The sequence below is a fragment of the Miniopterus natalensis genome, chromosome 7 (genome assembly GCF_054644295.1).
Source record: "Miniopterus natalensis isolate mMinNat1 chromosome 7, mMinNat1.hap1, whole genome shotgun sequence".
Classification (NCBI taxonomy): domain Eukaryota; kingdom Metazoa; phylum Chordata; class Mammalia; order Chiroptera; family Miniopteridae; genus Miniopterus; species Miniopterus natalensis.
Window position 1 is genome coordinate 68,500,251 of NC_142087.1, and position 26,923 is coordinate 68,527,173.

Here is a 26,923-nt window from a genome sequence, read left to right on the forward strand (position 1 = left end):
TAGAAAAAAAAAATAGTTGAAGCCCTTTGGGGTTTATCATTGAGCTGTAGGCTAGCCGGGAAATTACAGGGTTCAGCAGCTGATGGAAGAACTCATTATAGTTGAAGCATATGTGTAACTATTATTGACATTTTTATAATTTTTTTGTATTTATAAAAGTAATACTTGCTCAACAGTAGGAAATTTAGGGAAAAAAATAACCACAAAGAAAATAACTATAATTCATAAACTTATCTAGAAAGAACAACTATTAATGTTGGTCCAGTTTTTCTCAATTATTTTCATATATATAGAATTAGTCACATCCCGCTTATTGCTTCATGGTATACCACAATTATTTTTTCCTGCTTAAAAGCATTCTTTGAAAACATGATTTTAATGTTTTGTGATATTCTGGCCCAGGATTTATACCATAATTTATTGAACCACGTCTCTATTGGTCTTAGAAATTTGCTTCCAATTTTATATATATGAGGCTATAAAGAGTACCTTTTGCAGATAAATATTTGCCTGCATCTCTGATTATTTCTTTGGGATTAATCCTTAGAAATAGATTTGTTGATCAGAGACATCAACACTGGATGTTTTTGATACCGCCCGCCATATCGCTTTCCAGAAATCTTACAATAATTTCTTTCAAGTAGTAAAGTAGTATTAAAATGTCTGCCTCTCTTTAGAAAGTGATAACTTTTTGTCTTTGATAATGTTGGATGAAAACTTCACTTTTCGATATGATCACATATGTACATTTGTTTTATTTTTTTTTTCTCCCTCACTATCTAGGTAATGTTTCCCCTTATTTTGTGTTTCGTGTTATTTCTTTATCAGTAATTTGTGTAACACGGGACCATACTAGTAAAACTGGAAAAGAGTGAAGAAATCTACAAAACAGATTTTCCCGTGAAACATTCTGGGTTAGCGAACTCTCTGTGTGTCGGATACATCAGGTAGTCAAAGTAAATTTGATCTCTGGTGCTAAGGGACATGCTCAGGCAGCTTCATTTTACAGGATGGAATTATTGCTTCCTCGGGTTATGGTTGTGGTGTTTCCTTAGGAGGAAACATGGTCAAAAAATGAAGACCTTTCTTACTGTTCTTGTGATAGCCAAGTGTCTTGGAAGGACACCTTTAGAGCTGGTGGCTGAGGCAGTGTCATTCCAACTTGGCTGCAGTCTGAACATAATCCACCTTGCACGCTTTGCCCAGTGGAGGCAACTCTGCTTTCCTACCTCTTCCCCTCCTCACTGCCGTGCTTCCTTTAAAATATGTGGATCTTAGCAGACTGTTTAGTCTGATAAAAACAAGTGAATGATCATTGCAAAAGGACTAGCCTTGACACATTCTGGTTTGTCATGGAACACTTCAGCGAGTCAGATAGAGAGGGTCAAGCGTCAACCTGTTAACGATGCATTAAGACCAACTGCCCTTGTTCAGTGTGCCCCAGGAGGTTGAGCAGTGGGCAGGTCCAGAAAGTCTTGCTTAATGGTGATGGAGGTGGAATGAGAACCCTCTCTGAACCCTTTAAACCCAGTTGAGCTCAGTGCAAGCCTGTAGCCCTGCAGTCTCTATTGGAGATAACTGGAGAGAGTCCCAGAGAGGGGGAGCAGAATTCTCAGCTCTGGGAATGTTGAAAATAATTACAAAGCTCTTTTCTTTTTGCAAAATCAGGATGGATTTTTGACCAAGGTCTCTTGATGGCTTCTCATGAGAGAGCAGGTACATGTGGCATTTTTGTTGACCATCTTGGCATCTGTTAGATGTCTTAAGATTTCGTTCCAGGTAACAGGACCTGTCTTCTAGCCATTGAGTTCATGTAGTTTCTGGTGTGGCTCATGTGTCCAAGATAAGGTGATGTCACCCTTCTTTTTTTTCCCCCCACTCAGAAGTAATCTCTTTGTGTGCAGATGAGGTGTCATGTTTGTGGGTGAACAGCTTGAATCTCCCAGGTACTTTTTTCTCCGAAGTTTACATACTTAGTGAAAACTATAGAGGAACCTAAGATCCTCTATAGGATGCGTTTGTGGTTTTTTACCCCCAACCTGGACATAGAGATTCGGAGGCCAGTTCTAACTTTGGGAGTTTGAGTTTAAATAACACTAAATCCTTGGGATTCTCTGATGACAGAGTATTAGTGTTGATAGGCCCTTGCAGACTTACATACAAACCCATCCTCACAGACACAGAGCAGAAGATCTCAGAGCCCTTGTGATGGCCTAATTTGTCTAGAGGGCTCCGTAAAAGGACTTTAGTTATAAAAGCGAGGCCGTAAGCAATGCCTTGGAATTCACGGTCTCCCAGAATGGTAAGGGCTGCTTTGTCTGTGGTGCGTCCTGCTCTTCCCTGGGTGATGTTGCTGGTCCGTCCAGTGAGAGATCGAAGCACCAGCACCATTTCATAGCTGGAAACTGCACGCAGTGATCCAGGCCTGAGAGCTGGAGGTTGGCATGGCCTCCAAGCTCTCCTCCTGATCTCCTCACCATGCTCATTTGCCCACCCACTTTCGAGGGCACCTTCAGGTGTGCGCCCAGTTCGTTCTTCTCGATCCTCGCTGCCTCTGTTAAAACCTTTCTCGCTCTTTGGTGCAGAAGTCTTCCAGCTGGTCTCCCTGCCCACTGCTTCACCTCCTTGTAACCAGTGTGATCATGAGTTTCCCTATTTCAACAACCCCACGATGATGATGGTGATGGCAGTGCCTGACATTTATTTAGTGCTCTCTATATGTCATACGCTATTGTAATTTTACTCGTTCCACCAGCCTCCTCATGAAGGATGTACTGCTGTTATCCCCGTAACATAGATGTGAAACTTTGGCCCAAAGCGGCTATGTGAGTTTTCCAGAGGCGTACAGCTACACATGGGAGCCAGGGTGGAGCCCTGTGGGCAATGGTCTAACTCTTTAATTGCGTACAGGCTCCTTGTGGTTTGAACCGGGGCTCACTCTCCAGTAGCCTTTTCTCCCCAAGTCCTGCAACCTGCCACTGGGCCTTTGCCTCTGGAAAACTCTCACCCTGCTCTTGGCCCTCCTGTCTTGGCCTCAGAGACTCCTCTCTGACAGGGGGCCCAGATGGACCAGTGTATAGAAATCACCTGGAACACTTAGTAAATGAAGATTCCCAGGCCTCAACCCCAGAGATTGTGATCTGACAGACCTGGGGTGGGGCCAGGCACCTGATGACAGGTGACTCAGGCGTGCATGAGGTCAGGAGCCACTGCAGTGTTGTGTTCCAGGGTACATTCTTGGCTCACTGCCACAATCATTGCTTTACTTCTCTGTGCCCCATTCACATGGGGGCAGGGACTGTGGTTTTTATTGCCCACACCTGTCTCCTTGCCTGGGCTATGACGGGCACTCAGTAAATAGGATATTGTTTGAATCCTAATATCAGTCTGTTGTCTCCTTTTAAAAGCTGCAAAGAAAGATTGTGATGCCTAAATAGCTTTCCTGTGTGGAGAAACACAAAAGGCTTGCAAAATAGAATTTCTCTTCTGACCGGCACAGCATTAAGCTTCTTAGAGAGTAATGTTACTGCTCGCCCTGAATTGTACTGGACAGCAGCCACGAGGACAGTGTAGCTGGTTGCCAAGAGTTCAGGTGAACTTTGCTTTAGGTAAGATGACCAGATTGAGCATCCCCACCCAGATCCCCAGGGGGCTTCCACACAGCATGAGTAACGAGGGAGCAGGGACAACTTAGTGTGCTGTGGTTGGCGGCACCCAGTCTGTACTATGAGGTAATCAGTGTCAGATCAAATCAGCAATCACAGCAGAAGTAGGGGTCAGAAGGAGTCACAGAGATGCTTAAAAATCTTGCAAGAGGAAAAAGAATAGAGCCCCAGTTACCATGGCTGTCATCTATAGGGCGCATGTACTCCGTGTTTGGTGCTTAGCTGGGTGCTAAATTAATACACCATTGTCTCTGATCTTTACAGTAACCCTCTGAGTTAGCTCCCATTCCCATTTCATTCATAAATAGTCTGAAGGTAGGAGCGATCGAGTGCCTGTCTGGAGGTCACTCAGAGGTTGGTGAAGCTGAGTTAAGACTCCAGTAGAAATGGTCAAGGTCTTCCTGCTTGCTTCTCTCTGTGCCCCCCTGTTTTATTTGTTATAAAAGTATTATGTATTAATGATTAACAACAACCACAAAATCTTACAACAGTGTAACCAGGGAGCAACATGGAAACCAGAACTCTCTGTCCCTATGCCCTGTATCTGCCCCCTGTAATCGCAATTGCTGATGAGCCTCTTTGTGTGTCTTTCCTAAACGTTCTGATGCTGTAGGAGGGGGAGGTAATAGTGAACATAACTAACCGTTGACCTCAGGATTGGCTGACCTCTTACAGCAAAGGTGGGGGATGTTTTGAGGATCTGTGAGGTGCAGCTTCAGGGGGCAGAGGATTCTTCCAGAAGTGCAGTCTTTATCCGAGGGCTCACGTGGAGTCGTGTGGAAAGTCTCTGGAAGCTGAATTCTTCCTCTTACCGCTCGTTCCTGCAGAGCATCCTGTTTAGAAATGAAGGCCTGAACATCAGGGGTTAATACCAACACGCAAGCATTTGAAAAGAAGCTGGGGGTGAGGTTTGTTGTCCCTTAGGCTTGTCCCAGACACAAAAACACATCTTTTTTGTTTTGCTTGTTGCTTAGGTGGTACGTTTTGATTCCTAGTAGGTAAGTTGGTTAGAAGCTGGTAACATGTGTAGGGAAATATCAGCCAGTGATGGTCAAGAGTAGTCTCTCATACTCAGAACTGTGGCTGTCTGTCCTGATGGAGAAAGCCTCTTGGTAGAGGTTAGGGCCTTACTCCCTCTTGCTCCTGTATCTGTAGGAAGTTCCTCGTTCACCTGGCTGGGCTGGGCTCTAGTTCTTATGAAAGGTAAGAAACAAGTTTGAAGTGTTCTGAGGTTCAGAATATTCTGACTGAAAGGGACCATCCAGTGTAGTGGCTTTAGAACTGTTTTTTATTCAGTTCTAAAACCCTATCCAAATAAAATCTATCTAATGTGGAGCCCTGTCTATAAAACAGATGATGGTGGAATGGTCGCCCGTAGTTAGTCTGAGATACTTAGGCAGAACTGAGGCGCTGCAGTTCGAGAACCACTGGTTTAGTCCAACCCCTTTATTTTGGAGATACGGAAATTAAGGTTCACTGTGCTAAAGTGACATGGCCAAGGTTACACAGCTAGTTATTTGGAGTGTTGAGAAGATAAGATCACAAGGTGTGGCCTTCCCCAAAGGTAGACACTTAGCTCAGGAACCTTGTTCCTCTCCTCCCACAGCAAAGATAAAATTATAGCATAACAGCAGTCACATCCAGAATGTTTTCCAGCACGGCAGAGTTCTAGAAACTCCTGCCTCTAGACACTCCTTCCAGCCAGCTCTCTTGCTCCAGCGGTCGTGAGTGCAGCAAGGCCGTGTGGCGCGCACTCGGGGAGCCCGATTCTGGAGCACGCGTGCCCGTGTCCCTCCCTTCCCATCTCCCCTACTTACTGATAAACCTTGGGCAAGCTGCTTGATGTCGGTCTCAGTTTCTCATCTGAAAAATGTGCCAATTTCATAAGCTTGCAGTGAGGATCAACTGAGACGCCCATGTAAGTAAGTGCCTCGTGTGTGCCAGGCGACGACTGGATGCTTCGTGGTGACTGGGTGCTGGGCTTGTCATGTTGGTGCCGGTGCCGGTTGTGCTGATAGTTGAGGGAGAATTGCTTCCTGTTGAGGCTGCTCTGGCATCTTCCTGCTCATTTCCTTTCCCGATGCCCTGACCCATATCTTAGCTTTGTGCTCCAGCTTTCACCTCGCGAAATGGGAAGGTGCCAGCCGCCTTCACTCAGCTGGGCTAAGTAGGGCCATGCGTAACTGTCCATTTGTGACCTTCGTTGACTTCACCCCTTTCTGCCCACCCTTTCCCCAGCCCGCTAGCACTTGTGTGTGCTCCTAGCAGTGTCCTTGGAATGTAGTTGGTACTCAGGAAATATTTGTGGATGCGAAGGGCACTGCTGTACCATCAGGCTGGGCAGCTCCCACCAGCACCGCCCTTGACACCCTTGAGCTTACCTGTTCCTGCCCTTTAACCAGCCTATCCTGTGCCTGTGTTCCCGCCTCTTGAACTTGTACCCTCTTGTCCTTTCACCAACTCCCACGCCTTGGCCTTTGGTTCTCTCTTCCAGGAGTTTCCTTGGTTGATCTTGGTGCCTACTTGGACCTGGATGAGCACTTCAAGATATGCCCAGGCATGCCTTCCTTGTTACAGCTGGGACACATTGTCCCCGACTTAGAGACCCCACTCTCAACCCCCAATTGCGTCTGTCACTTACTGTGAACTATTTAGGGGATATAAACTGAGGTCGATAAGTGATTAGTAGAAGAATGTGGATGTTCTATTAAAGGGAATGCTTTGCCCTTTATTGCGGTTATGTAATAGGTAGCAGTCATGGTTGCCGAGGGACATGAAAACAAGAGACGGCAGTCAGCAGGGTTTATGGAGTTCTCTGTAATGTGGGCTTGTGTATGTGTGTGCCTGTGTGTACACGTCCAAGGCATTCTGGGAACCTGTTCTTGAGATAACAGAGATATCAGGTCTGGTGTGAGGTTTTTTTTTTTTAGCTATAGCTTGGTAGTTGGAAATAGAATAATAGTTCCTGTAGCTAAGAAAATACTCTTTTTTAAATGCCATGCAGAACACTGGTTCTCAATGTGGTTCCTGGATCAAGATCATTGACATTACTGGGAATTTGTCAGAAATGCATATTCTAGGGCCCCGCCCCAGACCTACTAGATCTTTAGGTGTCCTTGGAGTTGGGGCCCAGCAATCTGTGTTTTAACTACCCCCTTTCCCAGGCAGTCCTGATACGCTCCAGTCTGAGAAACACACAGCAGTTGACTCCTAATTCGTCCCCTGACCATGACTGATTAGGAAGGTGCTCTTGGGGCCTTTAAACCTAGATTAGGTCTGTCTCCCCATTCATCTTTATTCTGATGCTGAAGGTGTCCAGGAAAGGAGAAGCAGATGCCCCTCTTAAATAAGTGATGTTCTTGAACCAAGCCTTCTTCTAACCAGAACATTTACAATAAAACTGAGCAAATTCTGTTGCTATTTTTTTTGAAAAGGAGATGCGTTGTAGCTTATATTAAGATGTTTTTTGTGGGTAATGAATATTATAATAAAGGCTATGTATATATATTTTTTTCCACTGACTTCTGATTTTTGTTTTTTGGGGTATTGAGTATAGTCCTGTTACTACCAAACTTTTAATTTTATCACACCTTTCTCTTTCCTTAAAGGATTTCATGGCATATTTATTGACATATCAAGTAAAAATCAATATGGTTTTAAGCATTAACAACACTCTGTAATCTTTGGAAATGTCCTAGAAGTTGTAAAATAAGTATTAATGGTCATGGTATAGCCACTAAAGGATAATTCCCAACGTGGGTAGAAATAAATGATCAGCTATAGATAATTAGATGGGTGAAAATTTGGGGAATTGAATACATGGAGCCCTTTCTATGATTTTCAGGGTCTCAAGTGTGAAATGGAAGAACCTGGATCCCAAATTCTTATAAAGTGATAATTCATCTAGATTTGAGCTATCCCAGGTTACCCATACCAGAACACGTGAGTGGATTTATCACACTCTTAGTAGATAGATAGTTCACGTTAAGTAATCCTTTCAGTACACTTCTCGTTAAAAGTTTTCAGTTTCCCAAGGATGTAATAAAAACTCTGGAATTTGTGGTCAGGAAACGTGAAATTTAATCTTGACTTTACTGAAATCTATAAATTTAGGCAAATCTCCCTGACTTCCTGGGCCTTAGTTTTTTGTTTTTGAATGTTTGTTTTAATTTGTAAGATACTAGTTGTTGATTTAGATGCACAATGTCTTTTACCTCCACTAAAAGAAAAATAATTTATACATAAATAGCGGAAATCAGATTATAAATAAGACATGAACTAAATTGGCTAGCCAGATTTTGCTGATCTGAACAAATTTTATATGCCTTTTAATATTTTTCCTTGAAATCTTTTCAGAGTGTTTAGGAAAAAAACTATGGCTGATTAAATATTTTGGGTTAATAGGGAAGATTATCTTTAAAGTTAGAATATGAGTTTCATGATATTTTTGCTTCTAAGTAGACATCATTGGCTCTCGTTGATAGAAAATTCTTGGTATATTTACTTAGTATGTATGTTGAAAATACTGCTTAGTTAGTGGAGTTTACATGAGCTGGGTTATTAACTGATATTTTCACTTTCATTTAGGTTTTGGCTAATTTCTTTTTTATAATTTGTAAATGAAAAGTATCCTATTAAATGTGAAATATTTTCTTACAGTGATCCATACGTGAAGCTTTCATTGTACGTAGCGGATGAGAATAGAGAACTTGCTTTGGTCCAGACAAAAACAATTAAAAAGGTAGGTGTCCATCCTAATTAAATTTCATTTAAGCCATAATTTAATCCAGTTAGATTATGTATTTTGGTTCTGTAGAAGTTTATATTTTAAGATTAAGATGGCAATTTTTTTTTTTTAAGCATCTCCCAGTATTAAATCTGTAAATTCAACATACACCAAACTTTTCATTGTTCACCCAAGATATGTTTCTGGTTTTTAGTTAAATGACTATAAAAACAGTATTTTAAAAATAAATATTATTATAAGTAGCAATTCTTTTTTCTTTGAAAGAGTACAGCAAAACAGGGATTTCTTCATGTTGGCTAATTTTTTGTAAAGAAATTTAAAATAATTTTAAATACATTTAATGAAATAGAGTTGCTTGGGAAATTGTCAGCACAAAGGGAATGATTTAACTTGAAACAAGTACTTCAAAGAAGCAAACTACTTCCTTAGCCACATGAAAACAAGTAAAAAAATATTAATAATAAAACTATGTCTATGTGTGTACATGTTTTTTTCCTAAATTCCACATACATGATTTCATTAAAGATGTTTCCATAATTATATTTTAATTCACCTCTCTCCATGTTTGTATAATATAAAATATTTGCTCCATAATTTGAGCATTTGTTGAAGATGCTTTTTTTAAATCCAAAGTGCTGTTCTTCATGCTTCAGTGCTATTTATGGATTACTGATATTTTCTCCAAACTACCTTTGGGCAGTGAGATGACACTGTGATAAGCATTTCCTTGAGAGCTTGATGGCTTTTAAAAAAAAAAAAAAAAAAAAAAAAAGGTAACTCTCCTGCTCTTGTGCAGCGGGGGCTCCATGGCCAGGTCATTTTGCGCAGGGAGCGGCGGCTGTGGCGTGTCCTCCACCTGGCACCGGGCCTGGCATTAAACACGTCTTGATCAGCGGGGGATGCCTGCGAGGGAGGGAGCCATTGTTTGCTGAGCCGGGCGCTGCCACTGGGTCGCTTACGGTGGAGAGGGAGCCCGCCCTGCAGGGAAGGGACCCGGCCGCCCGCTGAACGCAGGGGAGCGGAGCTGCCGGAGAAGCTGCCAGCCACCGAGCCGGCGCCTCGGGGAAACTGAAATGTGTTTCCTCCGAGGGGAGAGGGGCGGCCCCCTGCCGCCTCGCCCCGGTGGAGGTGCAGCTGCCGCTGGTTAGTATGACTGTGCTGTGCGCGCTGGGCTGGAAGAGCCGCTCCGCCTCCCCTCCTGGCCCTGTGCCTGGCCTTTCCTGCGTGTTGTGCTCTCACGTTGTTGCTGTTGTTGTTTTCTTCCCTCGCCCGGCCTTTGCTTCCTCCCCTCTGCATTTCCACGAAGCTGGGCCCCAGGATTGCTGCAGCCCGAGGCAGGCCTGGGCCCGCCCTGCCTTCCCCTGGCCGCCTGGCGCCCATCTCCCCTCCCCTCCTCCTTCCCATCGCCATCCCCGCTCCATTCTCAGCTAGAAGTAGGAGACCCTGGTACTTAGGGTGAGATTTACCGTTGAGTTGTAGGTGGGGAAAGCGCTGATTTTTTTAAAATGCCAGTTCAATGTTACACACGTTCTATGTTTTTTTATTTTTTGTGGTGCATTGTGTTTTTATTTATTTGGTTCTTTCTGCACTAGTATGTTAAAGGAAATAGGTTAATAAAGGCAAATATTCTGACTGCAGAATATCTGCAGCCATAGGTGAGGTTGTGATATTTTGGTGTCAAGTTTTTGCATATAATTTTTGAGACATATATTTATTTAAGAGTATTATGCATGTCCAAAATGTACAAGCATATATGTATGTCTATATGTATATGTAGTCTTTCATAGTATCTGTTTCATCTTAGTTTCGAAGGATGTTTGACAGCCCATCTATTGTCTGTGCTGAGGACAAAATGTCCTTTCCATGTTGTTGTGTGATATGTATTTAAATAGATTGACTTGGAGATGGATGAATGGATGAACAGATAAAAGGAAAGATTGAAGGATAGGGAGAGGAATATTTTTAAAACTGTCATTTTGAGAAAAAATAATTTCCTTTTGGTTTATACCGGCAGATTTTTTTTTCTTGTTATAAATCCAGTCATCAATATTGTTTTTATAAAATGTTTTTTAGATTTGAGTATTTAATAACTACTGAGTACTTTCACCCTCCCACCACCTGCTTCACTTCTCTCCAAAACCCATTTGTAGCACACAGGTTGAGGGGAGTGAACAGGTTTATTGCCGTCTTGATGGGATAACCATATCAATGTTAATTTCTTGAAAGGTCTCTTTATAGCTTCATGATGATGGCTCTTTGCAGGTCCCCAGTGTTATTCCTTCTGGTTGATAGCTTGCAGTTTATGGTTTCTTACCTATGAATCATCTTCCTAAAGACATCCCTTCCCCATCTAGTTTGATTTATAGAATAGTCTCAAATAATTGACTTAATGCTGCTGTTTTTTGCCATTTTGAGAATCTCTTACCTTTTTTTAAAATCAGAAAAATGGTCAAGTAAATGTATGAACCATGTACTAGTAACTGTTGAAGTTGCAAAGACTGTAAAAGATATTACAAGATAATTTCTCTTCCAGACGCTGAACCCAAAATGGAATGAAGAATTTTATTTTAGAGTAAGTTTTTCATTTTTTGTAACAATTGTTATTGATAACTAGATTGATATATTATCCAAATAGATTCATATTGAATGAAAGCTGTTAAATTTTTATTGTGGAATTCCTTTCAATTTGAGAAATGGTTGGGTAGCCTCCTAATGTGTCCTAAAATTTCAAAGATTGTGATGTGTGGTAACAAAATCTGACTTGTTTTCTTTGGAAATGTTTTAGGGGGAAAAAAATAAAAGGTATCCACATACCATATTTTAACTTTTCTAATCAAAATTTTCTTTAAAAAAGTAAGGTAAAATGTCATTAAAACAGTAGCTTAATTAACTCTATGAGATATGGATTATGAATTAATTATTTTAGCGATAGGATAAAACAATTGAGGCAATGTGATTAAAAATAAGCCTAGCCCGGCTGGGCGTGGCTCAGCGGTTGAGTGTTAACCTAGGATCCAGGCGATCGGGGTTCGATTCCCTGTCAGAGCACATGCCCGAGTTGCAGGCTGCAGCCGATCAGTGACTCTCTCATCATTGATGTTTCTGTCTCTCTCTCTCCCTCTCCTTTCTTCTCTCTGAAATCAATAAAGATATATTTTTTTTAAAAAATAAGCCTAAATATTACCAATCATGTTCCAGTTAGGAAGGGAATTTTTTGTAATTCAAATATTTAGTGTGTGTGTGTGTGAAACTACTTCTAGAGTTTAATTATCACTGAATTAGGTGAAATTTCCTCAACCTTTTGTATTTAATACCTAGAAGAGCTATATGTAGAAATGACTGAATTCTGTGAATTAACAGGGATTACTGTTTGTGATAGTTGCTGGGGTTTTTTGTACTGAAATTTTGAAAATATTAAACTGCTCAGCTATTTAATGGGAAAAAAGGTGTTGGGTTTTTTTCTCTTCAAAATGAGTATATTTTCATTGTCTGTGATATTAAAAACTACCTTACCTTCAGAAATGTTCCAGACAAGATATTTTGATTAGTGTAGAGTCCCAAAGAACAATATTACCACAGTATTATCATTAGACCATTGTAATTGGTTCTGATTTCTTCTTTCAATCACAATAGTATTTTATATGCTCCAAACTCAGATCACTAGATACATGTTTTCTATTATGTTCAGAGCTGAAATATGGCATTGATATTTTAATACTTGGTGAGGTCCAATGTGTAGCCTTGACCAGATGTATTTAAAATCACTTCGTGAAGGACTGAAAAGCTAGTGGGGGCAGATTGATGTTATTGGCCATTAGTAACTCTCAAATAGAGCTTTCCACTCATAAAACTCCAAATTACTTACACCCTTCCAGTTTAACACCTTGCCACGTTTATGTAAATGTTAGTACATCCAACAATTTTTTCAACGAATCTTGGCTATGCACACATGTAAACTCTATTTTTCTTGGCTTTTTACAAAAAGGCCTTTGTTTTATTCATCCCACAAATCATTATAGAATGTCTACTGTGTGCCGGCTCCTGCCATGGCCATTGGTCAGCAGCTCATCCCTTCACAGAGCTTAGTCACTAAACCCTGTGCCCGTCTCCTTGCTCCATCACTAGGCCTTTGAGGGCAGGCCAGGGCCCAAGCACAAGTCCTGCTCTCTGCTCTGTATGTCAGACGTTATTTCATTCTGTTCTCCATCATGAAGCAGCCGAGACTTACTGACAGTGGACCTAGAGCTCTACAACACGCAGCCTCTGTGACCCAGGAAAAGCCACCCGAGGACTCAACACTCTCTGCAGGTTCCTTATCACTCACATAGGAGAGAGAAGTCCTCGCTGGATAGGGCTGTTTCCACAATTTATATGTGAAAATATAAACGAGAGCACCTACCACCATGTCTCACACGTGGTTGGTACTCAGGAAATGATACCTGAGTCTGAGGGATGATTCCTGCCATTTGGGGGAGGTTTTGGTAAAGAGACAGAAAGAAGCAAAATGACATTGAAAGCCCACTAGCTCTGACATTGACCCCACGGTTGCTGGAAGGGGAAGACATCTTTTCTCTCTTTGTCTCTCTAATGATTCAAAGCATGGACTCTGAGATAAGCACGCCGACCTGGTTGGGGGTCTGCTTGCCTGCATACTAGCTGTGGGCTCTTAGGCAAGCCACTCCACCCGTGGTCTCAGCTCCTCATTTGTAAGATTGGGGTGACACAGGTCTGTGGTCAGGATTAAAGAATATCATGTGTTTTTGATATTTAATGAGAAGGTACTGCCTGAAAAATAAGCAAAATGTAGTAAATGGCTGCTTTTACTATTTTTAAATTATTTTAATTATTGATATTATAATAGTAGTAGTAGTAGTAGGCCTAAGAGCTGTTGTCAGGCATGGACCTTGTGAAGATGTAGCCTTGGTCTAGAGCAGCGATTTTCAACCATGTGTCGCAAGAATTTTTAAAACATGCAATACCAATTTAGTCAGGGGCACTGACCTCTTTTCCCTTCGATTGTCAGATAAAAAAAATGACAACAGCCAATAATACAGTAGCTGTCTGGTGTGAATGAATCCAAATTATACCTATTTTTTTGTCAGACTGGCAAAAAAATGTATATTTTTTGGTGTGCCGCAGAATGTTACTAATTAGTTTATGTGCCATGAGATGAAAAGGGTTGAAAATCGCTGGTCTCGAGGCATGAGCATACCTTTTGTAGAGGAGTTTGCAAAACTCTTTAGAATTATCTTTTCTGATGTTAGAGAAGCAGCTAAAAGCGTTTTCTCTTAATATACCTCAATATGAGGCATAGAACAATATAGAAGTTGATAATAGAAAATTGATTTAGTAGATACAGGATTTCCAGTTGTTCAGATTACACATTTGATTTGGGTGCATTATAAAGTGTTCTGTTCTTTCTCTCTTATTTCATCCTGTGAATTAGTCCTGCCCATTTTTGAAATACTGTTTATGTCTCAATAGGTAAACCCATCTAATCACAGACTCCTGTTTGAAGTGTTTGATGAAAACAGATTGGTAAGTGGGTCTCTGTTTTTATTTTTGCTTTATTTTTTAAAAACTTGATTTTTAGAGCAACATCTTTTAAAACTCTGTTTATGTTGTACTTCTGATAGTATATATGCCCACCACCCACCCATGACTTTATCTTTGTTCCATTACTAGCTCACGATTCTAACAAATATTTTTGTATGGCTAGGACAGAAATTTTACTTGTATATGTGCATGTTTTTATCATAGTTACTATTAATAAAAGTCACACTGATGATATATCAAACCATATGCTTATGTTCTTCTGGGATACAGAATGGTAGGCAAATCTGTAAAGAGGCCATGGCTCATGTAAACAAACTTTTCAGCGATTTTAAATATAAGCCAGACTACAGTACTCTCACATATCCAATTGTGAATCTGTGGTGATTCTCCTAGGGGAAATTAAAATCTAATTAACAGTAGACAGCAAAAAGTGAATCTATATTTAGCAGGTAAAATTAAGCTGTATTTTAAAAGTGGTCCTTTCTCAAGGGAAATTAGTAGAAAGTACTTTTAAAGAACCAAAGATATGCCTGAGGCATAAGACCGATACAAACTAACATTTTATATAGATATTGATAGATAGGTATGATACAGATATACCTCTATATGTATGTGTGATAAAACTAAGACTTCGTTTTAGAAATGGAGTTTTAGAAGCAAATTGGGCCTGAAGCATTTTGCCAGTTACCTAACTAGAATGTAAACATCAAGTACCCATGAGTCAAGTGTTCCAACTATGAAAACAAACTTTATGTTATGTGCCATCTTTTAAGGTACTCTAAGAGGAGGCATTATACAGTGTAGTCAGTTGTCACTCAGATTTCCTTTCCCTGAAACTTATGTTTGTGTTTTTGGTTAAAATGACTGTTCTTGTGAACCCTTCCTACTGCAGAATTCAGCTGAAATTCCGAGTTTTTAAATAGCTTGAGATTAGTAGAATATTGGATCTGGAGGAGCCTTGTAATACAACTGGCTTAACTCCCTTCCCTGTCCTTGCCTTCGAGAGAGGGGCGGTCTAGAGCCTGTACGTAATTTAGACATGGCAGTCAGTGGCAGTGCCCTGGGTGAAGCTGCTGCTCTCCTAGTTTCAGGCTAGGGGTGGTGAATAGCTAGGCTTTTCACCCTGACTATAGAATTTGGGAGTGTGTGTAATCTCCTGTGCTTGGTATTACTTTCCAAATTAAAAAGCCAACAGAGTCTGGCCTACCATCCTGATAACTTTTCCATTAAAAATATATTTGGGTTCTCGGTGGCTTTGCATTGAGCTCAACCTTTTTTATCTTGGGTGGTAATTAGTTGTGCCGCATAACTAAATCAGTTTTGCTGCGTGTCTGGAGTTATTTTCTTGTTAAATTGAATGGGAGAGTCTGCTGACGGTGCTGTTCTTAGCACCCCCTCTCTCATCCAGCAGAGACTGTGAGTTATTAGGCAGTGCTCCGGAGAGTGACAGTAGTCTCGAGTCACCGATGCAGTCGCAGACTAATCCTTATGCTCTCATTTATTGAGTATAATGCTTCCTTAAGGTGAAGGCAGGGTCAAGTTTGAGGGAAAATTGCCTCTTGTCAGATGTGTTTTAATTCATACTTAATTTTTTTCTATTAAGAGAAATTCACTGTAAAAACTTTGTTTCTCATTCCTATCATCCAACACAGTGATTGTTGTTGAGATGACCTTGCCATGGGCCCTGATGTGCTTCCAAATCAAAGAGGGCTTTGAATGCAATGCTCTGAGAAATCCTGTGTGAATACAAACTTTATCTGAAAAACTATTTTATGATATTAATACTTAGCTTTGCCCCAGGCCATCTGCAGTGTTGTTATTGTTCGGTGAACCCTGCTGCTGGTGTTTTTCTCTCTGGCCATTAATCCAGCTAAGACAATACGTGACTAGTGGTACTTGGCAGTTTTAGCATTAAACAAACTAGCTTCCATTTCTCTCGTAGAAATCATTTCTGGCATTTAAAACACATGCCTTTAGAAAACAGGTTTGCATGTATGTAAGCACAGTGTTAATCCCCCATACCCTCGACTCCAGAGCTGTTGACAAAGTCATGCTTTGCGGATTTTAAAATAAACTTTTTTGCCACTCTTTGCAGCTTGGTATTTCCCCCTCCTATTTTTTTTTTTTTTTTTTTTTACTCCCTCCTAAATAAACCTCTTTGTTAAATAACCAATGTTTCTGGATCATGGAAAATAGTTTAAAACACACAGAATATATCCAAGTTTACAAATCTGATGACAGTTTTTTGAATGTGGACCTTTAGTTTTCTTTCTTCGCTCCTTTTTGGCCCTTTGCAAAAATAGCAAGATTCCATGCTTGTATCCCAACTGTATTAATATTGCTGACTTCTCACTGGAAAACAGTCAGCTTCAGGCAGCCTTTTTTGTCTGTATGGTATTTAAGTTAACCTACTACAAAAAGCACATGTACACCTTTCTTCAATTTCCCTTCCTTTGCCGGAGGAGGGGAGTGTATTATTTTTTTTCTCTTATCTGGCACATGGGAGAAAATGTTTTCTCCAGCTGGGTCCCTTTTCTCTGGTACTTCCCTCTCTGACAACCATACTGTGTGCGAGTTCAAATACACACCTTCTAAATGAAAAGGGTGGTAGAGTAGCAGGAGGCGGGCCCCTCACTGGCAATGTGAAAAGTTGTGCCCCTGGCCCGTAGCTATTTTGTGACTTGTAGATCAGGGTCTAATTATTTAGCATTAAAGGGACACTAATTCAGTGGGGGTGTGTAACTGTATTTATAGTACGTTTTATGAGTTTGCATTCCATCGGGGTAGTGTGGTGATATCATAAATAACAGGACCGTAACCTCCGAGGCTTGTGAAAGGGTTTTCCTAGAGCCAAGGCATTTTTGCTTGTCGTCATTGGGGCCTGCGGGGAGGTGGGGAAATACCGTGTGCGCTGGTGTGCGCGCTCAGTGCCAGGTCTGGCCGCGGTGAGAGCGCCCGGGGCCCCGCTCCCTCGGAAAGAACTGCCCTGTGAGTGCGATGCGGGCAGATTTATAGCGGCATGGCTCGGGGTGTGCTTGCTGCCCTGGTCAGCTGTGAGAGCTCCCTGCTGGGGCCACTCCTGTCTGGTGGAAAAAAGCAGCAGCTGGGAAGGTGCTGTTTCAGGCTCTTGCTGTTTAAAAAAAAAAAAAAAATGAGAGCGAGAGGGGGGAAAACTCCACTAAGTCCACAAGCTGGCATTGGAGGGGGAGACGGCGGTCATGTGGTTCTGGCCACCCTACCCTCTGTCACAGTGCGGATGAGAGCTTTTTGCTCTTACCCAATCATGCCTGGAATGCCGCTGGCCACTTGGGTTATTTCTGCTATCTGTCGCTCGCCGGGCCGCAGTGCTAAAGGTTTGGCAGATGGGACGCTTTTTCTTGGAGTTTGTGCCTTCGGTTTCTGACTTCTGGCCGCGCCGGGGGGGTTGTCGCCGCTCGTCTTCTCCTTCCCTGCCCCCCTGGGCACCATGGCCCATCGGCTTCGGTTTCATTTTGGCTCCGGTCGCAGCAACACAGCCCCCGAGTCCGAGATCCTCGAGCAGGAGCGGGAGGACGACTTTCTCCTGGCCTTCCACACGCTGCCGCGCCGCAGCGGGCCGCACCCCTGCGCCCCGCGCGCCCCGGGCGCGCTCCCGCGCAGCACCTCCATGTTCATCCCGCAGCTCCTGGGCCCCGCGGACGCGCGGCCCACCCGCAGCTCGTCCGTGCAGATCTCGCTGCAGCGCAAAGCGGCCGACGGGGCCCCGGACACGTGCGGGCCGCCCGAGGGCCTGGACGGCGACCCCGGCTCGGTGTCTCTGGGCCGCTGCCCCGAGCCCCCCGAGCCCCAGACCCCTGAGTGCTCCACGTCCAGGGCCGCCAGGGCTGCGGGCCCCCAAGTCAACGGCCTGTGCGCCCACCTAGCCCGGGGTCCTGTGGCTGCCGCGGACGGCCGCGAGGAGGCCGAGCCTGCGGCCCCCCGGGGCCCCCAGGGGGGCGGGCTGCGGATCCAGCACCGCGCCTCCAGCGCCGACGTGCGCCAGGTGAGGCTGACGCCCTTTGGGGCCGACGGCCAGGGGAGCCCTTCGGCCCCGGAGCCCAGGCGCTGGTCGCTGCAGCACGTTCCAGATGCTTCTGGAAGCTCTGGGAAGCGGTGCTTTGTCTTCCAGCTGCAGCAGCAGCAGCAGCAGCCGCCGCCGCCCCCGGGCGCGCCGGGCGTGGGTGGCGACTTCAACTTCGGGTTCACGGGCACGAAGGGGGACAGGTTGGTGCGTTACCCACGTATCCGGTTGGAGAGGAGCACTTCGTACCCCACGCAGCCCCGAGCGGAGCGCAGCAGCCCCACGGAAGAGAGGGGCCCCCCGGGCCCCCCGGAGACGCCGCCGCGAGGCCGCAGGGTGGCTCCCGAAATCCATAGGACGAATTCCGTGGAAAGGACGCCGCAGGGTCAGGGCTGCACGTTTAAGATCAGGCAGGATCAGAACGCGGGGCAGCAGCATTTCAGAATCCTCGTGACTCGGGGGCCGGAGGAATGTCACCAGGATCCCAAGGAGGGTCGCGCCGCCAGCCCGGGGGGCAGCGCGGCCGGAGCCCCGGTAAGTCAGCTCGCTTTCCCCGGGAGGGCGCGAGGGGCGGCGTCCAGCCCGCAGAGCTCCTTCTGCAGCGTAATTAGAGAAACCTTCATCCTGCGGCCTCCGGGAGGTTTCCCAGCTTCCAGGCCAGCGTAACAAGGGCGGCCAAGTTGAGGGAGCGTGATTTGTGCCCCAGTGGGTGGTAGAGGTCCCTGAAGCCCGTTAGCATCTCAGCAAACCTCTTTTCTTGAGGTCCTCAAAGTCAAACAGCTCTCTGGGATTTGGAAATCGAAACACCCTCCCTCCCCCTCCTTATTTTCCCCCTTCTGAATAAAAGCATTTAAAAAATTTATTATTTTAAATCAGTCTGCCAGCGCGCCCCAACACGTGGATGTTGGAAAGGCATTTAAAAGCCGCCTGCAAATACAGCCTGTGGCCACACACTTCCCTTTTAAAATCGTTCTAATACAGGCCAGAGGATATCGCCCCAAACTCCAGACCGCAGTGTATAGAAACGTGTGACCTTAGGGGCTTTTTGCTGTACTGGGTCGGCCCCTGGTTGTATCGTGGAGCTCCTTCTGTCCCATTCATGCTAAACAAGAGTGGGGCGGTGAGAAAGTGTTTTTGAAGCGGACGGGCTGACGGGCCAAGGCGAGGTGAAAGGGACTGGGGCTGGTTCATGGTCAGATTGCATGGCCTGCAACTTAACACTGCCGGCTGAGTGTCTAAGCTGGGATGCTGTGTATCGAATAGCCAGTGCCCTGTCTCCAGCTGTGGAAACAGATGCCCTAGGGCAGGTTTTGGCCTTTATGGCTCCTGTGTTCTCACTGGCTCCCTTTCAGTGGAATGGAGAATAGAAAAATACATCTGTGAACCCCATCAGGCAAATGATGACTCTGCAGCTTCCATGGTTTATAGAGGGATGGAAAGTTTCATCGGTCAGCTTTCTTTTACTAGTCATCATTAGCTATTACATGTTTTCTTTAGTGAACAAACTCCTTATATTTTGAGTTGGAATCCCCCCCCCCCCCCAAGTCTCAGGTGATTACCGGTCTGAGGATATGATTATGACACGTCTGGGAGACTTTCTGTGTGGGTTTTCACTGCGAATTGTGACTTTTCAGAGTGGATGGCTGAGTATTACTGTAGAATTGTGTCACCTTTTATTGCTTTATGTTGAGAAATATTTTGGATCATCGAAGTAAACTTTATCACTGTCCTGTCATTGGTTTTCACCGCTTTGAAAGGGTTATCAGATGCTGAATGCAAATATTGTATTTTTCGTGGTGTTATGTAACTGCTTCTTATCTCTTCCAGAGCCTTTTTATTATCTCTAACCCCTTTATTAGGATATGTCGCAGTGTTTTTACTCGGTCTGGACAAATACCATTTTTATATAGTGGTTCAGATTTCAGTGGAATTTTTATATTATAATAGCTTTTAACCTTCAGCCCAAGAAAGTACCATCATGCCTGTGGAAGGCTTTGTCACAGCACAATTCGTGCTGGGCATGGACCACTTAGGACAGGAAAATTGACAAACAAGCGCATTTCCTAAAGTCTTGAAAGCTGTTCAGTTATAATACCAAAACCTTAAAATTGTTTTTGCAGTTAGATATCAATGACAAATGGACTTCTATGATTAAAGTCTCATTTACCTTGAAGTTTCTAATGTAATTAGAAAAGAAATAGACTATACTAAAAATTATGTATGCCTTACAAGGCAGGGCTGTTGTGACTTGCTGGCAAGGACTATCATAGTGGAAAACAAATTTCTTCACATTTGGAAATTTAAGTTCTAGAATAAAGAACTATTTTGGGGAATAAGTCCTGTCCAGCCCATGGTCGTTTTCATTTTTGTAGGTGTGTTTTTGTACACATACATAAATTTGTAAATGGTTGGTAAGAAGCTGGTTTCCTTTTAAGCAAAAGTGCTTTTCTTTAAGAAGCAAAAACAAGACCCGCCACGTAACGAAACCGTCTGCTCCATTCAACACTCTGTCCATGCTTCATACGGGCGGCGTGTGAAGTGGAGGCGGCAGCTGCTGCGGCCTTATTTATCTTGAGGGAAAACATTCGCTTGGGCGTCTGCAGTCTGGCTGCCACCAAGCTTTTTTTTTTTTTTTTTTTTTTTTTGATGTTTCAAATATCTGCTGCTTTGGCCAGAAGGGCATTTCGTGATTAGTTTACATGAAAAATGAACTGGACCCTACTGCCGTCTGGTTTTTGAATGATGTCAGAAGTCCTGTTTGGGAAAATCTCGCAGGACTCCTTTGACGAAAGGGCTCGTATTTCCTGCTCTACGCCTTAGACCGCATTTCCAGGGTTAACTTGCTGAGTGCTTTTTTCAGTCTGTGCCTCCAAAACATCCTGCCATGAAAAAAATCTAAAGTGCAACATGACTCCAAAAAATGTTAACCAGCTAGATTCCCGGGGAAAAAATACATGGGAACAAACCCCTCGTGGCGACAGATTTTCCACCGGGTCTGACCCCCTCAGTAAAGCAGGATTGGTTCTTAACAGTCATCGGTTACAATACTGAAGAGGTCTGTGAGCCTCTCGGTTCCATTTGTGGCATTATTAGTAGGTGGTTAGTATCGTGAAGTAGTTTTTGAGTTACGTGGGCTTGTGATGAGCTTCTCAACCATGTTACTCCAAGGAAGTTTGAATCACTGTTTACCAGCATTTTTGCCCCCTTTCAACATGGTTTCTCGTTAATAATAACTGTGACAATCTGCATTTTACAAGCTTCAGGAGCCAGTTTTAATCCCATTAATGTTATTAAGTGTTTAAAGCCCACTGTGTATATAACATTACACTAGGTACTTGGAAAGTTTCACAGACTGTCTCAGTTTCTTGCTGACAGGGAGTTTGGAACTCAAACAGAGGGAGGAGGGCCCACGGGGGCCAGAGATACACATTCTAACACCCACCATGTATACTGACAAGCAAGGGAGTGCTCCTTTCCTTCCCTCCCAGGTTCTCTGAACTTTCCCGTTTATACACTTCACAGACGTAGTGTGATGTCTTTTGTGATTAAAAATTCATTTTACTGAACACAAAGGAATATCCAGACTGTTTTTATTTGGGAGGAATTTTACTTTGACTCTCTTAGAAAAGGGTAATTTTTCCCCTGGACATACACTTCACAGACGTAGTGTGATGTCTTTTGTGATTAAAAATTCATTTTTCTGAACACAAAGGAATATCCAGACTGTTTTTATTTGAGAGGAATTTTCTTTGACTCTCTTAGAAAAGGGTAACTTTATTATACAGGAAAATTTTGACGGTAGTATTGGTGTCTTTTTTTTTTTACCCTAAAAAATAATTCTATGACTATATGTCTAAACCACCCAGTATAAATGAATGACACAACAGCATTGAAATGGATGAGAGAAAAGCTCATATTCCTTTTATTGACTCAGTTTCTGATTGGATTCTGTCAAGTTTCCCTCTTCGTATAGCAGTAATTTCTCTTACTTTGGTCATGTATGAGAATGCTCCAATATTATGTAACAAAATTTCAGCTGTTTTCAGGGATGTCTTGAAAAGCGTAGGCAACACACAGAGTTAACACTGACAGTGTTTTTACACCGTAGGACTTGCAGGGAGAGCTCATGTTTCTGCAGCACTTCAGCATTTGAAAAGTGCCTGCATTTTTTTCACTAGTCTGTATAACCGTCCCATTGCAGAAGCACCCTCTCATCCAGCCTTCCCAGCGACCACCTGGAATAGAGCTCCTTTCCTGTTTCAGGTGAAGGTGTGTCATATTGTCATTAGCTGTAATAGCTAGTGTACTGTCATATCCCTTTACATATAAGGGGAATTTTAAGACTGTGTATATCTTTGCACAATTAAAAAGCCTGTGTAACCAAAAAACAAACAAACAAAAAATAAGGCCGTTAATGTTTCCTGTGATGGAACATTCTTGCTGGAAATTTTGGAGACGGTAACTCCACCTGGTGCCTTGCAGCCCTGGCCTAATAGAAGGGTAAGTCTTTGGAGGCCCGCAGAGCCAGGCTCCACAGTTGACTGACATGTCCTGGGGTAGTTAGATGCCCTCTCTGAGTGTACTCCATCATCCGTGAAAACAGTACAAAAATGACCGGCTCACAGGCTTATGGTGAGATTTAAATGAGGCAGTGTAGGTGGACGTACCTGATTGGTGTTCATGTTGACTTTTTCCTTCTTAACCAAGCATCTGTAATATCTGTAAAATACAAATATTTCTCCGAGGGAGGTGATGAGGTTAACTGAACAGTTTTTGATCAGCATGGCGTTAGACGCAGGGCAACATGAATTTCAGGCATACCTGGAAATGTCTACTTTAATAACTAGCTGTGATGTCCGGCTGTCATCTCATTAGTCCTGAGTATTTGTCCATTGGATAGTCAGCACCACAGAGCCCTAACTCTGCTTTGTGATGATGCAGCCCCTGAAAAGACTCCAATTCATTTGGGGGCTATGCGCTGTAGCAAAGGACCTTCACTTGTATTTGCCTTATTGAGTTTTGAAACTTTGGAACATTTACTTCTGCTGGTATTTCTGACATGTTATAATTTTACCACACGATTTTACTATAATATTTCCAGGGGTTAACTTTACTTTTACTTTTTATCACCTGAGGTTTCGTCAATCTAATGTTACCTGTACAGAATTTCCATGCTGTGTGATTTACAAATGAGGGCGGTATTTAGAAAGAGGCCTTATTAGATACTGCCTTTTAGAGGATTTTCATAAGTGCCGCAGCTGCTTCCCTTGGCTAAGCCTGGAGGCAGAGTTCCTAGGCATTGAAATCTGTAATTTTATAATATATGTTTATAAGAAAATTGTTATTTTTACATGAAAGTTTGCAGTACCTGAAGAAATTTACTCCATGTCAGAATTACCTTAAAATTTAATAAATGTTGGGTTTCTTTGCAGAGTTCATGGTTGAAAGCTAATTGAGGCTCGTCTAAGTGGCCACCCATTTGCGCAACTTGAAATAACCAAGCACAATTTTAAACTAAAAATAATTAACTGCATATTATTACTGCTGAGATAGATTACTGCCCAAAATACACTGACCTTTTTTAAACTCTTAATGATAACTTCCAAGACATTTGCAATAATGAAGAGAAAGCAGGAAATTCATGGATGGTGTTGAAACTGTGGTTCTAATGCGCAAATACCACTATATCTAAGTTTTCTCTGTAAATGCCAAAAGAAGCTTGGGCGCCCCAGTCCAGAATTGGCTGGTGATTACTCAGACGTTTAGTGTCCTGTCTGCGATCATTCAGGTCCCTCGAGTCACTCCGGGCAACATGATGTTCTGCGTCCTGCATTAGAGACACCCAATAGTCCACCTGCTGTGTATACGCAGCTCCAGTTTAAAGATTTAAAGGGCCTAAAGGGATAGAGTGTTGAAAATATTAGCTAAAGTATGTGTTGTCAGAGGTCTGTGGTGGTTTTCCTGGGCAAATGGAGGTGACCGAAAGACTTGCAGAAGTAATCTTGACTCAGTAAGCATCAGGATGTTTAATGACCTCAGTAGAGTTTCCTCTTTAAATTGCTCATTTATTATTTTGCTGGGGCTTACTTGCGCGACCCAGGATACAAAGGAATATAAAAAAATAAGTGAGGGAGACAGGTGGCCTGACATGAGCGGGCCTCAGAGCAAATCTTTGATGTTGTGCCTGACTTTCGCTGCCCTGAAGTGACACTTTGGTGGTCTGTGGGCACCACCGCATTTTAACGGAAGTTGAGCTTGGAGCTTGGTAGGATGGGCAGATTGAATTTCAAGAAGCCTGCTTACTGTGCCCTGGTCACTTTAGGACCGTGGACCATTCTGACCGTGCTACCCTGACTGCCTATTCTGTAGAAACCATCCTGTTTATTTTGGTGTCAAGTATTGTGCCGTATATTACTGGGTAAGCAGAAAGCGAGGGAATTCCCCCAAGAAGAAGAGGTTAGAGTCTCCCCTAGGAAATCTGCCTCTCACTGGCCCTCGGAATTTACACAGCCTTCCTTTGTGGCTTAATTTTTACAGATCAGGGCGAGTCAAGAGGCTTTTACCTCCCCCATATAACTCTGAGGCATCAGCTTTCTACCTGTAGTCTCATTACGTTGCTGACGTCGTTCGGGGGAGGAGGGGCTGGGATGGGGCAGGGGCCTTACTAGGTGCAGCATCTGATGATTCAGATAATTGGATAGATTTGCAGTTTCTCTGTTTCTCTTTCTGTGACCCATATGTCATAACGCTTTCATTTTGTTGAGAGACTTTGTATAGCTTCATAGTAACCCATACTTCTTGAGAATCTTTTCATTTCCATATTCTTTTAAAGGATATGACTAGGTATTTAACTCTTGAAGGAGGGGGAAAAGCTGCTTTGGTCCAGATTTTTAAAGTTGAGGTAGAGCAGTAATATTGAAATGTGTGATTAAGCCCCAACCAAAAACCGTAACACCCTTTCAAAGCAGGGAGTGTTTCAGGCCAGGAGTTCAGGGCTGACGGCTCTCGTTAACTTTCCGAAGGAGCTGGCCTGAGATGATCATGCTTGTGAGCAGCATGGCTCCGGGGTGCTGTTGTGTTATCTCGTGAGTGAAAATGCCTTCCCCTCAGTATCTGTTCCCTATGTACTTACTGATTGTGCTTGTCCACTTGAAAAAAAAGAGATACTAAGTTGTGACAGAATTTAAACATCTTAACGTAGTTTTAATATTTAAGTTGATTTAACCCCTTATTGTAGTAGAAACCATGCTTTAAAAAAAAAAATCCTGATGCTATAAGCTACTCATTAGCATGTATTATTAGGGTGCCCAGATGGTATGGCAAAGAACAAAGCAATGAAAAGGTTTATATAAGCACAGTGTGCCGATGGGCCTGCCTGCACCCTCAGCTGAAATTGCATTAGCAAGAGATGCCCCTGTATCTGCAGGCTGGCACTCTTCTCCAGCTCATGTGTGCAGCAGTCATTGTTAAATTTTATATTTATAAATGTATTGAGATGTGAGTTTCAATTGGAGTTATGTAGAGCAGTTTCTTTCAGTTTAAAGAGGAGGAAACTGAGAGCATTATTTTTGCAGTTACAGAGAATATTCATTTTGTCTCACAAGCGTGAAATAATGATTTGTGAATAATACTGCATGTGAAGCCCTGGACTTCTTGATGTTGGAGACATCAAAGGCTGAGGAGTCTTGTCTTTAGAACTTTTTGTTAACAGACAAGACAGCTGAGATGAGGCATACCCCGTGGAAGCATTAATTCACAATACTGGGCACTACCAAAGTGCTAATTCCCAGCACAGGCGGCGAGTGACAGACTGCTTACACGTGGGATGGGGCACCGTGGGTCATGATGGACGAGAGGGATGCCATGGAGGGGAAGATTGGAACCGCATCTGGAAAAATGACCAGGATTTGTCTCAGTGGGTCAGTGGGAGGGGCCTTTTTTGGAAGACTGGAGGTAGTAGTGACTGCCAGGGATGTGGTTGCTATATTTGCTCAGGAATTTCCTTGATTGTGATTAGCAAGTTTAAACAAATTGTTTTTTAATGTGAAATGTTGTTGAAGAGTTTTGGGGTGTGGTTATTGGCATGAGTAATCCTTCTCTTTTCCCTCAAATGGGGAGTCAAGTGAATTTCTTCCATACCTGCCTTCCCGTGAGCTGTTCTGTGAGCACCTGCCCACACCAGGCCAGGGACAAAAGATACCAAGAAAATTCCTGCCATCGAGTGGTGGTGGCAGGAATTAAACAGATCCCTGTCACCTTCACTGTAGTATCTCACTGTAGGACCATAACTCAAACACAGGCAACTGCTTGTGCTTTATAGGGGTTGACTCTGTTAGCTGTTTATTTATCCTGAAGACAAGCTAAAGAAATAAATATCTAAGCATTTTTTTGCATGGCTTTCTGTTTGAAGTGGCATTATATCAGAAAGTCCTTATTCTGCATGCCGATACGAGAAATGCTGTATTAATCATATAACAGTGCATACGCTTTTGCACTTAACAGCAAATGAAATAAGGAATATAATCCACATTTCCGCCATTCAAATGAGGCATAGTCGCTTTTCGTGGATGCAGTCTTTAAATAAAATTCACAGTATTGGATCTAAAACCTAAACCAAGCATTAAAGTAAGTTCAAGATTTATCTAACTCTATCCAGATATAGACTATTTAAGTAATTTCATATAAAATGCTTCACACCGTAGAATAAGAAATAGTAAAAACAACTACAAAAAGAATATCAGATCGGTAAAGAATGATACATTCCTAACCCTGGAAGGAAAAAAGGGAAAGACAAAAGATGCACAGATTCAGCCATGTGTCAAGTATTATCTATATGAACCACGAGAAAAATTAACTCAAGAAAACAGCAGGTGTTTTCTCAGCGATTAGTATGATTTTCTTACACAGCGTATCTTT

At 42.9% G+C, this 26,923-nt stretch overlaps 1 protein-coding gene across 1 annotated transcript in view; it reads left to right on the plus strand.

Annotated features, from left to right (window-relative positions):
- NEDD4L (NEDD4 like E3 ubiquitin protein ligase) overlaps nt 1-26,923 on the plus strand; it is a 315,260-nt gene that overhangs the window by 164,601 nt on the left and 123,736 nt on the right. Inside the window, exons 3-5 of the mRNA XM_087819121.1 lie at nt 8,325-8,406; nt 10,946-10,984; nt 13,897-13,950. Of these exons, the coding sequence (XP_087675247.1) occupies nt 8,325-8,406; nt 10,946-10,984; nt 13,897-13,950 (175 nt within the window). The remainder of the gene's footprint in view (nt 1-8,324; nt 8,407-10,945; nt 10,985-13,896; nt 13,951-26,923) is intronic.